At 40.9% G+C, this 13,183-nt stretch overlaps 1 protein-coding gene across 1 annotated transcript in view; it reads left to right on the plus strand.

Moving 5' to 3' along the window:
• The window catches only part of LOC115138576 (serine/threonine-protein phosphatase 2A 56 kDa regulatory subunit epsilon isoform), a 79,305-nt gene extending 68,521 nt beyond the window's left edge, over positions 1-10,784 (plus strand). The window contains 7 exon segments of the mRNA XM_029675538.2: positions 3,940-4,048; positions 4,383-4,436; positions 4,572-4,622; positions 8,412-8,531; positions 8,944-9,071; positions 9,222-9,323; positions 9,637-10,784. Coding sequence (XP_029531398.2) covers positions 3,940-4,048; positions 4,383-4,436; positions 4,572-4,622; positions 8,412-8,531; positions 8,944-9,071; positions 9,222-9,323; positions 9,637-9,736 — 664 coding nt within the window. The 3' untranslated portion in view covers positions 9,737-10,784.
• Positions 10,785-13,183: the final 2,399 nt, after the last annotated feature.

Here is a 13,183-nt window from a genome sequence, read left to right on the forward strand (position 1 = left end):
AGCTGCTTTCCAATCTGTGGGAATCTCAGACGACACGAGAGGTTGAACAGGCTAGTAATAGGGGTTGCAACTATTTCGGCAGATCATTTTAGAGAGAAAGGGTCCAGATTGTCTAGCCTGGCTGATTTTTAGGGGTCCAGATTTTGCAGCTCTTTCATAACATCAGCTGACTGGATTTGGGAGGAGGAGAAATGGGGAAGGCTTTGGCGAGTTGCTGTGGGGTGTACAGTGCAGTTGACCGGGGTAGGGGTGGCCAGGTAAAGCATGGCCAGCCGTGCGACAGTTTCTTATCCTCAGTGCAGTGGGCAGCTGGGAGGAGGTGTTCTTATTCTCCATGGACTTTACAGTGTCCCAGAACATTTTTTAGTTTGTGTTGCAGGAAGCAAATTTCTGCTTGAGAAAGCTAGCCTTGGCTTTTATAACTGCCTGTGTATATTTGTTTCTAACTTTCCTGAAAAGTTGCATATCACGGGGGCTGTTCGATGCTAATGCAGAATGCCAAAGGATGTTTTTGTGTTGGTAAAGGGCAGTCAGGTCTGGAGAGAACCAATGGCTATATGTGTTCCTGGTTCTACATTTCTTGAATGGGGCATGCTTATTTAAGATGGTGAGGAAGGCATTTAAAAAAAATAACCAGGCATCCTCTACTGACGGGATGAGGTAAATATCCTTCCAGGATACCCGGGCCAGGTCGATTAGAAAGGCCTGCTCGCTGAAGTGTTTCAGGGACTTTTTTTTTCAACAGCAGGGACTGAGAGACTAGTCAGGATTGAGGCAAAGATGAACGGAGTAAAGTTCAGCGAGAGCCTTGATGAAAACATGCTCCAGAGCTCTCGGGTCCTCAGACTGGGGTGAAGGTTCACCTTACAACAGGACAACGACCTTAAGCATACAACCAAGGCAACGCAGGAGTGGCTTCGGGACAAGTCTCTAAATGTCCTTGAGTGGACCAGCCGAACTTGAACCTGATTTAAACATGTCTGGAGAGACCTGAAAATAGCTTTGCTGCAGCGCTCCCCATCCAACATGGCAGAGAGGATCTGCAGAGAAGAATGGGAGAAACTACCCAAATACAGGTGTGTCGAGCTTGTAGCGTCATACTCATGGCTGTAATCGCTGCCAAAGGTATTTCAACAAAGTATTGAGTAAAGGGTCTGAATACTTATGTAAATAGGATATTTCCGTTTAACATTTTTGATAAATTAGCAAACATTTCTAAAAACCTGTTTTTGCTTTGTCATTATGGGTTGTTGTGTGTAGACTGGGCAAAAACTTTCAAATTTTATTTGTCACGTGCTGAATACAACAGGTGAAGAACTTAGTGAAATACTTACAAGCCCTTAACCAACAATGCAGTTTTAAGAAAAATAATAAAGTCCAAAATAATTAAAGCGCAGCAGTAAATAACAATCGCAAGGCTATATAAGGGGGTACCGGTACAGGGTCAATGTGCGGGGGCACCGGTTAGTCGAGGTAATATGGGGGCACCGGTTAGTTGAGGTAATATGTACATGTATGTAGAGCTATTAAAGTGACTATGCATAGATAATAAGAGGCGTTGAAGAGGGGGAGGCAATGCAAATATTCTGGGTAACCATTTGATTTCGATGTTCAGGAGTCTTATGGCTTGGGGGTGGAAGCTGTTTAGAAGCCTCTTGGACATAGACTTGGTGCTCTGGTACCGCTTGCAGTGCGGTAGCAGAGAGAACAGTCTATGACTAGGGTGGCTGGAGTCTTTGACAATTTTTAGGGTCTTCCTCTGACACCGCCAATTTAATCCATTTCAGAATATGGCTGTAATTTAACAAATGTGGAAAAAGTCAAGGGGTCTGAATACTTTACGGATGCACTGTATATCTACATAAGTAAGACAGATCCTGCTTCTGTTGCTGGTTTGAGTGTTTAATAGCCTACTGATTCTGTGAGCATCAAGCCTCGCAACATGTTAAGTAAAACATTTGACAAATTCTGCTGTTTTTATCTTTGCTTTGCTGTAATAAAGGCGTTGTACTTTATTTCATTAGAACAGCCTCTGGTATTATACAATGTATTTAGTGTTGACCCTGTTCCATATTGTCCAAAAAATTATATTCATAATAACGCTATTTTTTTCTTGATCTACTTATTATTACTATTATGATCATTATCGTAACAAGTAATGTCATCATTAGTAGGCTTAGTATAGCAGCCTTGTACAACCACCATTGAGCTGTAGGCCTAAGAGCGCATCCTGTTTAGTCTCTATACTGTAACTTACTTAGGCCTGCCTATATTTCAATATTTGTATAGGCTACTGTATCAATCAGTCATTAATGTCATCACATTGTATACGAGTCATTCAAGAGTTGAAATGCAATCACGCATTTTAGTTTAAAATAAAGCTAGCCTTGAATAATTAGCTTAAATAATAAATAAACCGTTCTATTACGGAAATTGCATTCACAATGCAGCTGTTTTTAGTCTTTGATGTAATAAAGGCTTAGCAAAAAAGTTACAACAGACTCTGGTACGCTTAGAATTTATTTAGTGTTTACATTGTTCCCAAAGGTCAGAAATTATATTGTAATTTAACTGCACCTGTTTGGCACACATAATATGCACGCAGTGCTTGCTCCTTACCTTATTTTTCTTGAGTTCCAGTCTTTTCCACAATTAATCAAATTTCACACATCTGACTTCCCCTTTACCTCATGAGCAACCAGTAAACATTCCCCCATTTTTAGTTTTTGTCACGTCCTCTGCATCCATTTTGCTGTTAATGTATTCGGAGTTTGTTATAACCAATTTATTGATGTGCTTATGCTATAGGTCAGGCCCTATTGGTCAAGTGCATTTAATGCATACATGTGTCACGTAAAGAGATCAAGGGTTGAGGGAATAGAGAATGTTTTTTTCTAAACAAATGAGGGCTTTCATTAACACAACTTTTCTGTCAGAATTCTGTAATTATATTGCAGTTTCAGCAACACAAACTGTGCGATAAACACTGGTAGGCGCTACAGCATGGAAGAGAGAGCGGTGCTAGTCACACAATTACTCAGTCTTTTTCTTTTAACACAAAGTAGCAAGTCTGAGGCTGGTACAATCAAATCAATTGCTGGTCGCACTCCGTCTTCTCATTTGTGTGTCTTAATTATTTAATCAAACCGTGTGCTTAAAGCATCAGTCAAGCTCAGTGAATATAGTTGATTTGATTAAAACACGTAGGATGTGTCTATGGAAAATTACATGTTTAAACATTTTGACCAATCGATTGGTCTAACGAACAGACAATTCTTGGTCGACCAAGATTTTTTGGGGTTGGGGACAGACAACCTTAGACTTACGGGTGTTTGACATGCTTGTATGACATGCAAAGCACTATTTATTATAATCCTCAATGTCGCATCTTTCAAAATGGATTGACTCCTCTTAATTTACAGCATTTCCCTCACTTGGACAACAAAAAAACGTGCGCAAGTTGCCCAATTAGCAGGAGGAGGGTTGGGAGCAACATCTTGCCACGTGCGGTGCTCAACTTCCGAAACTCTGTCAGTCAAAAACCCATACAGCCATGTGAAGCGCAGAGCCTGAGCTCTGATGTAGTTTATAGCATTTTACTGTACAGCCACTGCAATCCTATTTAGGTGCTTATTAGTGTCCAAATCTGCCGGCTACAAGTGTAAAGGGTTAAAGGATTTACCATTTCATCATCTGTGGGCCTTAGTTCTGTAGCCCAGGCTAAAGCTTGTTGGTAACTTTGCATAAAGTAGCTACAGTACCTGTGTAATTTCTATTGGACCATGTAAAAGCTATTGATCCTTAATGTATCTTTGCCTCAGTCTTGTTGACATTGATTCTCCAGTAAGCTTTATACTAAATTCTTGTCTCTTTGTACTGACATGTGTAATTTGCCATCCTGGCTTAGCGATGCGTTTCTCCTCTCCCACTCTCTTGCAGCATAATCAATGGTTTTGCCCTGCCGCTCAAAGCAGAGCACAAACAGTTTCTGGTCAAAGTGTTGATCCCCCTCCACACTGTCAGGAGCCTGTCCCTCTTCCACGCACAGGTACTGTGTGTATGACTGTGTGCAATCATAATTTTGTTGATGTTCAACATCCGGGTTTGGTTCTCCAACCCTGTTCCTGGAAAACTACCCTCCTGTTGGTTTTTGCTCCAACCCCAATTGGAACTTATCAACCAGCTAAATATTAGAGTTGGGTGCATTAGATTAGGGTTGGAGAAAACTGACAGGATGGTAGCTCTCCAAAAACAGGGTTGGAGAGCCCTGTTCTACATGATTGAGTCTGTCCAGTGAGTCGATCCTAATTGGTATTCCACATTTTCCAACCATGACATTGACAATGTGTTATGTTTTTCTTTATTGCGACTTATTTTTCCAGTTGGCGTATTGCATTGTACAGTTCCTAGAGAAAGACCCAGCGTTAACAGAACCAGTAAGTGTTATCTCCCCCATGGTCACACCACCTTGTAATCAGAAGGGTCTTTTAATCAGTCACCGTCTCCCTTCAGTCACACATTTCTCTCTCGCATCTATCGCTCTCACATCTATTAATCTAATCTATCTATAGGTCATCAGGGGCTTACTGAAGTTCTGGCCAAAAATCTGCAGTCAAAAAGAGGTAAGAGCACTGGAAGTTTCCCTTCCTTGGTCTGGAGCACTGAGCTGCTAATGTTAATGGGAGTTTAGATCTGTTACCTAGATAGTAACGACCTGATGTGTTGTCCTGCTCAGGTGTTTGTAACTGTGTTCTCAGGTGATGTACCTCCGGTGTGTTCTCAGGTGGTGTACCTGGGTTAGGGTGTGTTAGTAACTAATTCAGGGCTGCCCGCTTGCCCGGCAACATCTGCCAAGCTAACCTGGCCAGTTAATCAAGCTTTCACATGGCCCGCTTGGGTCAGTACATTTTCAAACTCCAAAACAGACTAATTATTTATATTTCATCTTTCACAATCTAACCGATGTCTGACGCTTCACTCTTGCTATCAACCAGCATTCAGTTTCCAAGCTGGGGCAAGAATGTCAAAGCCTCAGTATGGTCAGCATACAGTGGCAAGAAAAAGTATGTGAACTCTTTGGAATTACCTGGATTTCTGCATAAATTGCTCGTCAAATTTGATCTGATCTTCATCTAAGTCACAACAATAGACAGTGTTTTCCAACTAATAACACACAAATCAATATATTGTTTGTCTATATTGAATACATCATTTAAACATTCACAGTGTCGGTTGAATAAAGTATATGAACCCCTAGGCTAATGACTTCTCCAAAAAGTTAAATGGAATTAGGAGTCCAATCAATGAGACGAGATTGGAGATGTTGGTTAGAGCTGCCTTGCCCTATAAAAAAAATCACTCACAAAAGTTGAGTTTGCTATTCACAAGAGGCATTGCTTGATGTGAACCATGCCTCGAACAAAAGAGCTCTCAGAAGACCTAAGATTAAGAATGGTTGACTTGCATAAAGCTGGAAAGGGTTAGAAAAGTATCTCTAAAAGCCTTGATGTTGATCAGTCCACGGTAAGACAAATTGTCTATAAGTGGAGAAAGTTAAGCACTGTTGCTACTCTCCCTAGGAATGGCCGTCCTGCAAAGATGACTGCAAGAGCACAGTGCAGAATGCTCAATGAGGTTAAGAAGAATCCTAGTGTCAGCCAAAGACTTACAGAACTTTCTGGAACATGCTAACATCTCTGTTGACGAGTCTACGATACGTAACAAACTTAACAAGAATGGTGGTCAGGGAAGACACCACGGAAGAAGCCACTGCTGTCCAAAAAAACATTGCTGCACGTCTGAAGTTCGCAAAAGAGTACCTGGATGTTCCACAGCGCTACTGGCAAAATAGTCTGTGGACAGATGAAACTACAGTTGAGTTGTTTGGAAGAAACACACAACACTGTGTAGAGAAAAAAAGGCACAGCACACCAACATCAAAACCTCATCCCAACTGTAAAGTATAGTGGAGGGAGCATCATGGTTTGGGGCTGCCTCAGGGCCTGGACAGCTTGCTATCATCGACAGAAAAATGCATTTTAAAGTTTATCAAGACATTTTGCAGGAGAATATTAGGTTCTTTGTCCGCCAATTAAAGCTCAACAGAAGTTGGGTGATGCAACAGGACAATGACCTAAAACACAGAAGTAAATAAACAACAGAATGGCTTCAACAGAAGAAAATACACCTTCTGGAGTGGCCCAATCAGAGCCCTGACCTTAACCCGATTTGAAATGTTGTGGCATGACCTTGAGAGCAGTTCACACCAGACATCCCAAGAATATTGCTGAACTGAAAAAGTTTTGTAAATTGTCTAAAATTCCTTCTGACCGTTTTGCAGGTCTGATCCGCAACTACAAAAAAACGTTTGGTTGAGGTTGTTGCTGCCAAAGGGGAGGGTCAACCAGTTATTAAATCCAAGGGTTCACATACTTTTCCCACCCTGCACTGTGAATTTTTACATGATGTGTTCAATAAAGACATGAGAACATTATAATTGTGTGTTATTAGTTTAAGCAGACTAGACAAACAAATTGTTGTGACCTAGATGAAGATCAGATCAAATGTTATGACCAATTTATGCAGAACTCCGGGTATTTCCGAAGGGTTCACATACTTTTTCTTGCCACTGTACTTGCCCCAGACCCGTCTTAGTGGAAGCAGAGTTAGAGATTGGCATGGGCGTTTCACAATCGCAGAATAAAAGACCTCCACCTGCCTTTTCTCATATCAGACATCCTACACAGCAATGCCATAATTGCAAAGAAAGGTTTACATAGGCCTACACTATGTAGCTGCTTGCTTGTTAAAACATCATTTATACGTCACTTGTGTAAATAATAAGATTCAGTTTTACAATCTGAGTGTCTAGCATGACAAAAAAATGAGCATTTTGTGTTTACATTTACATAACTGCCATTCGAGTGCATAAACAGTAAGCCTATATTCACTGAAATTCACAGAATAACTCTGTATTTATAAACACTGTACAAATCACAATTTTATTAGGCTAGTGACAGTTTTTAGGACATTAAACAAGCAGCAAGGACATATCAAGTCTGATCTACCTAATGATTATCCCGTTGGGGTAAACAATGCTGATGCAGCATTCAGCCATGTAGCCACGATGCTGCATCAGGCTACATGTGATAATGTTTATTGTTAAAATAGCACACCTGCCTGCAATATGGACCATGTATAGGCCCTAAATAAATACATTTTCTTCCATATGCTATTGGGCTCCTTTCTAGGGGGAATATTACATTTTATGAAGTGTCATATGTTAAGGCTTTTCACTGAGTGTACAAAACATTTAGTAACGGCTTCCTAATATTGAGTTGCACCCTCTTTTTGCCCTCAGAACTGCCTCAATTTGTCGGGGCATGGACTAAAATGTGTCAAGCGTTCCATAGGGATGCTGGACCATGTTGATTCCAATGCTTCCCACAGTTGTCAAGTTGGTAGGATGTCCTTTGGGTGGTGGACCATTCTTTATACACACGGGAAACTGTTGAGAGTGGAAAAACCCAGCCGCTTTGCAGTTCTTGACCCACTCAAACCGGTTCACTTGGCACCTACTACCATACTCCGTTCGAAGGCACTTAAATCTTTTGGCTCCCGAGTGGCGCAAGGCACCGCATCTCAGTGCTAGAGGTGTCACTACAGACCCTGGTACGATCCCGGGCTATATCACAACCGGCCGTGATCGGGGGTCCCATAGGGTGGCGCACAATTGGCCCAGCGTCGTCCAGGTTTGGCCGTCATTGTAAAATAAGAATTTGTTACCTGACTTACCTAGTTAAATTAAATAATAATTCACCCTCTGAATGGCACACATGCACTATCCATGTCACAAAGCTTAAAAATTATTTAACTTGTGTCCCCCCTTCATCTATACTGAAGTGGATTTAACAGGTGGCGTAGCTGGTCAGTCTGTCATGGAAAGAGGTGTTCCTAATGTGTTGTGCGCTCAGTGTTTAAAAAATAATAATTGTATTTTACTTTTATTTAACTAGGCAAGTCAGTTAAGAACAAATTCTTATTTTCAATGAAGGCCTAGGAACAGTGGGTTAACTGCCTTGTTCAGGGGCAGAACAACAGATTTGTATGTCCTCATTGAGAGTTGGCATGGTTTAATTTTTGTTTTCCAATCAGTGTAAATATCAGATTGTATGGTTGTCTATAATGGCCTATACGGTACTTGCCCAGACTGCAAATTAAACCCCCCCATGATTGAAATTCTGCATGCATGACTTGCTTTCCTGTGATCTGGCCCAGGCCAGTAATTTTCTCATTCGGGACAGTAGTTTATACTTGTTACTGGCCTGGTGTTCCACAATCTAATTTACCTGAATGTCAAACCCTGTCAGGTGATGTACCTCAGGTGTGTTTGTAACTGTGTGTGTTCTCAGGTTATGTACCTGGGGGAGCTGGAGGAGATCCTAGACGTGATTGAACCGACACAGTTCGTCAAGATCCAGGAGCCGCTTTTCAAAAAGATCTCCAGATGCGTATCCAGCCCACACTTCCAGGTCAGTCTATAGAGAAGGACACAAATCCTGGCGGGTTTTTAGGTCAATGCTGTCTGACCGCCTTGGGATGTCCCTACCCTAAACCCTAATCTTAACCCATACTCTTACCATACCAACCTGTCCCTGACCTACCACTTCCCTTATTTAATCTTCAAAGGGTTAGGGAAGTCCCAAGGGTCCTGGCTAGCACGGACCCTGGTTTTTAGTGGTAATCTCAGCATATCTATGGTGCTCTTATAAGTACATGGTTGTTGTTGGAGGGTTTAGCCTTGTCCCAGATCTGTTTGTTCTGTATAGCTAACTTCTAGGGTCGTTGTCATGACAACAACCATAGGATCACAAAATAAATCTGAAAAGAGGCTAGTGCGTATGGGTGTAGGTATTGTGTATTAAATCTCTGTGACCCTGGCAGGTGGCAGAGAGGGCCCTGTACTACTGGAACAACGAGTACATCATGAGTCTGATTGAGGAGAACTCCAGCGTTATCTTACCCATCATGTTCGCCAGCCTGTACAGGATCTCCAAAGAACACTGGAACCCGTGAGTCCACCTCAACACACCCTCACACAGATTGATCCTATCAAAAAACGTGATTTATCACCTTGTATTTGTTTTCATTAGAGAGAACATAAGTTGTGAAAGAGTTGAAATTGGCTGTTTTTTTTACATGTTTTTTATTTTGCCTTGAAGGGCGATAGTGGCGTTGGTGTACAACGTACTGAAAGCCTTCATGGAGATGAACAGTACCTTGTTTGATGAGCTCACAGCTACTTACAAGTCAGACCGCCAGCGGTAAGATATGCTGCATCATTAATGGTGCCTCTGTGGTGTGGTCCTGCATAGTGCTGTTGTATTAAGCGTGTATAGTTTTAGACACCTATTCAAATAGGCCCATGCTCACTACACGGAAAATTACTGTACAGAAAAATTACTGTTTGTTTTTATGCAGAGTAACGCTTTTTTTCCCTCATACACTGTCTGGTGTGTGTAATATTGTGATTCTTGACTCTAGCAGGATAAGGATATGTACTTAGTGGTGGAAAACCCAGTAGTAATATCTCAGTAATCTGCAGCTAGTCCTGCCTCCCCCCCGTACTGTCTGCAGTGAGAAGAAGAAGGAGAAGGAGAGGGAGGAGCTTTGGAAGAAGTTAGAGGACCTGGAGCTGAAGAGGAGCCTTAGGCGTGACGAGATAATTCCCACTTAACGAAGCGCCACGCTCCTCTCCCATCCATGTCCACCGGAGCACGCCCCGTGGATCCTGTGCGGCCATCTGGAACGGCATGGAGCGACCGTGTTTTTTGTTGTTGTTTTTTTCTGTATTGTGCGACTTACTTTATGGTAGATTCACACGTTTCATTATTTCAACAGCACTGTAAATAACTTTTATCCTTAAACTGCTATTATTGCGAAATAAAAATATAAAACGCGATAAGGAACTTGTGTGGGGGTAAAAATATACTTTGGACATTAAGACTTGAAATGAACAGCAAAGTTAAAACAATCTGTTAACTTCCCTCCTATTTGAGAACCCTACCCACTCTCATTGAATACAAACCCATTTTCCATATCTGGTTCTACTCTTTGCTCTTTCTCTCTCCTCTCTGTCCCTCTCACACTTTGGTGCTTCTGTACCTCTCTCCCTTTTGTGGGACGTCCTGACTGAGTGAGATACCTGGGAGGCCCCGCCCTGACCAAGAGGGCACCCCTTCTCTCTGTAAGGACCACCCTCTGACCCCTCCTGACCTGATTCATGCTGAAGCCATGCTGGTATTATATTATATGGACCCATTAGCCATGAGGAAATGAATTTAACCCCTCGTCCCTCTCAACCCCTCCTCCAAGAGGCGAACATGTTAAGGTCCTGTATGTACAGGGACTAAAATAAAATAAAAACAAAGGAAGATCTCCATACACATACTTACATTCATTCTCTTGCACAATTTTTCTCCCCACTTCCACATTTGTTTATTTTCACTTGTGTGTGTCTCTCCCCAATGATTGATTGGTTTCTGTCAGTTCAGTTGTCTCTTTTATTTTGTGGACTTTGACCCTGCAGTACCAGGTAGCCTGGTATCAGTCTGGTACTGGTACCCTCCAGCCACACAGAAAATAGGATTTTTTGTTTTTTTTTAACGATTGCGAGCTATAGAGGAGCACCAAACTCGCCTATTGTGAAAAGGAGTGTCACTCCCAAGTGTGCTTTACACAGTATTACAAACCTGTATATTGTTATTAAACACAGTACACTGATATATTGTATCTTGTAGTAATTTTGCATATATTTTTGCTTAGGAACAGCCAAGAAGTATTCTGTATGAGTTAATATGGAACAAGACTATCTGGTATTTAAGATTAGTTTTTTCTCTGTTTCCTTCTTGGTTTTTAATCTCTCATTTGGGGATTTTTATTGTTTCTTTGACCATCAGATATTTTTATTGTGGATTGGAAGAGGGAATGGCAGAGAGGGAAGGCTTGGTCCAGTTCTTATCCCGTTTAAATTTACATTAAGTTCAGCATTGTTGCCCCCTTAAATAGTTTGTGCTTTAGGGTGGCCCAGATATAATATGAATGAAAAGAAGAAAAAAGGGGTTGAAGAAATACACTTTATTTAAAAAATAATAAGAATAATTAAACCTGTTTTGTGATGAAAGCTCAGATGCTGGATTGCTTTATTTTCAGACAGCATACCACTGTTTACTTTGTGTATGTGATGGAGAGGTGAAAAACACATGAAGGCGTCATGGGTTTTTGATTGTTGCTTAGCTACTCCGCTATGTATTTCATGACTAATTGATTCTGTTTGTCACTTGGCTACTCAAGCAAGTCAGCAACAACTAAAGTAGTCTGCAGTCAACATAGACCCGTCTCAATATCCTTTGGTATGATGAATGATCGATTACAGGAGTTTACTCATTGTTTGTTAAATTGCTTTGGTTCACCAGTAATTAGCCGAATGTGAGTTTTGTTTTTCAGTTTTAAAACCTCTCTGGGATGCTAGTGTCCCACCTCGCCAACAGCCAGTGAAATTGCAGAGTGCCAAATTCAAACAAATCTCATAATTAAAATTCCTAAAACATACAAGTATTTTACACCATTTTAAAGAAACTTCTTGTTAATCCAGCCACAGTGTCTGATTTCAAAAAGGCTTTTATGGCGAAAGCAAAAACCTCATTTGAAATTGGCGTGTTATGTTCAGAAATGCATTCTCAAACAAATGTCCGGTGAAATTGCAGAGAGCCACATCAAATTACCGAAATACTCATCATAAACATTGATGAAAGATACAAGTGTTATACATAGGATTAAAGAAACTTCTTGTTAATGCAGCCGCTGTGTCCGATTTCAAAAAAGCTTTACGGTGATAGCACACAATGAGATTGTTAGGTCAGCGCCTAGCCACAGAAAACCATAGTCATTTTCCAACCAAGGAGAGGTGTCACAAAAGTCAGAAATGGTGTTAAAATTAATCACTTACCTTTGATGATCTTCATCTGATGAAACTCCCAAGTCTCCATGTTAGACAAATGTTAGTTTTGTTTGATAAAGTTAATCTTTATGTCCAAATACCTCCTTTTTTTGTTTGCGCGTTTAGTCCAGTATTCCAAATGCACAAAGTCCAAAAAGTTCCATTAAAGTTCGTAGAAACATGTCAAACGATGTGTATATAATCAATCTAGGATGTCTTTATGATAAATCTTCAATAATATTCCAACCGGACAATACTGTTTTCATTAGAAAGGAAAGGGAAAGAACCTCGTGCGAGACTAAACTAAATCTACTGGAAGCCTTAGGAAGTGCAATCTGACACCATAGACACAGGATATTGGATAGGCAATCACTTTTTTTTTTAACTACCATTTCCCACTTCCTGTTTGGATTTTTCTCAGGTTTTTTGCCTGCCATATGACTGTTATACTCAGACATTATTGTAACCGTTTTGGAAACTTTAGAGTTTTCTGTCCAAATCTACTAATTATATGCATATCCAAGCTTCTGGGCCTGAGTAAAAGGTAGTTTACTCTGGGCACCTTATTCATCCAAGCTACTCAATACTGCCCCCTGTTCCCAAATAAATTTTAAGTAAAGCTAATTTTACAATACCACAAATATAATGCTACCTTGAAGTGCCACAGGAAGGCAGCAAGACTTCAAATCTGACAGACCCCAAAGCAGCCATTGAGTCACCATGTAGTTGATTTGTATCTGTCATTTGTGAGCTTTTATTCAGCATTGTTCCAATATCAATGAAGAATATTTCTGGACTAAGTTTATGAAAACCCTTCCTTTACGAGATCTGTATTCGATTTGTCACTCAGGGTGTGATGTGATCTGACCTGTGTGTGACCCCTTTGAAGGTGGGTGTAATGTTGACCTGACACACACACACTTTTCCCAGGAGATACTGACCCTACAGTTACGCTTGTTTACACCGAGCTGCACTGTTGTAGGGTACATTGGGTACATTAAGACACCGTGGAGTCGGAAAACTTACCTAAATGCAGGGATGGGATATTTCACTGTACTGTACAGTTTACAACACTTTATAAAGAAAGTATGTAAATTGCTCTCTAAACAAGTGGATTATTTATCTTACCTACTTGCATATTTAAAAAACAATTGAATTCTAAATAAATCACAGACCGTGTCACCA

The sequence above is a fragment of the Oncorhynchus nerka genome, linkage group LG12 (genome assembly GCF_034236695.1).
Source record: "Oncorhynchus nerka isolate Pitt River linkage group LG12, Oner_Uvic_2.0, whole genome shotgun sequence".
Classification (NCBI taxonomy): Eukaryota; Metazoa; Chordata; class Actinopteri; order Salmoniformes; family Salmonidae; genus Oncorhynchus; species Oncorhynchus nerka.